This window comes from Penaeus monodon, chromosome 20 (assembly GCF_015228065.2).
Source record: "Penaeus monodon isolate SGIC_2016 chromosome 20, NSTDA_Pmon_1, whole genome shotgun sequence".
Classification (NCBI taxonomy): domain Eukaryota; kingdom Metazoa; phylum Arthropoda; class Malacostraca; order Decapoda; family Penaeidae; genus Penaeus; species Penaeus monodon.
Genome location: NC_051405.1, coordinates 2,066,514 through 2,066,878, shown reverse-complemented (window position 1 = coordinate 2,066,878; position 365 = coordinate 2,066,514). Strand labels below are relative to the sequence as shown.

At 41.4% G+C, this 365-nt stretch overlaps 1 protein-coding gene across 1 annotated transcript in view; it reads left to right on the top strand.

The window, feature by feature from the left end:
* LOC119585538 (ankyrin repeat domain-containing protein 54-like) overlaps positions 1 to 365 on the top strand; it is a gene marked incomplete in the record, with an annotated part of 36,734 nt that overhangs the window by 34,448 nt on the left and 1,921 nt on the right. The window contains 1 exon segment of the mRNA XM_037934162.1: positions 41 to 141. Within this exon segment, the coding sequence (XP_037790090.1) occupies positions 41 to 141 (101 nt within the window).

Genomic DNA, 365 nt, shown 5'->3' with positions numbered 1-365 from the left:
GGCCACACTGCACCTCAGAGTTGCCACTTCAACTTTTTAGATTTGTAATAAGAGACGAATGAAAAGAAATACGAAAACAGAGAAGAGGCTGCGTCGGAAGCGTATTTCTCCATACAACTTGGAGACGCTGAGATGCCAGACGTAACAACATGTTCTTAGTTTTCGGGCTGGCAGTATTACGTCATTGCTGCTTCCATGATTCATGAACTGACACAAGGACTGTTCGTGGCATTTTGAAAGCCTTGATACCATGATATTGTTTCAGCTGTAGACCAGCTGTTTGCCATTTTCTTTTGGGGAAAAAATTGGAAAATCCGTATAGAATCTAAAACCCACATAGCCAATGCTGACGGTATATATTAACA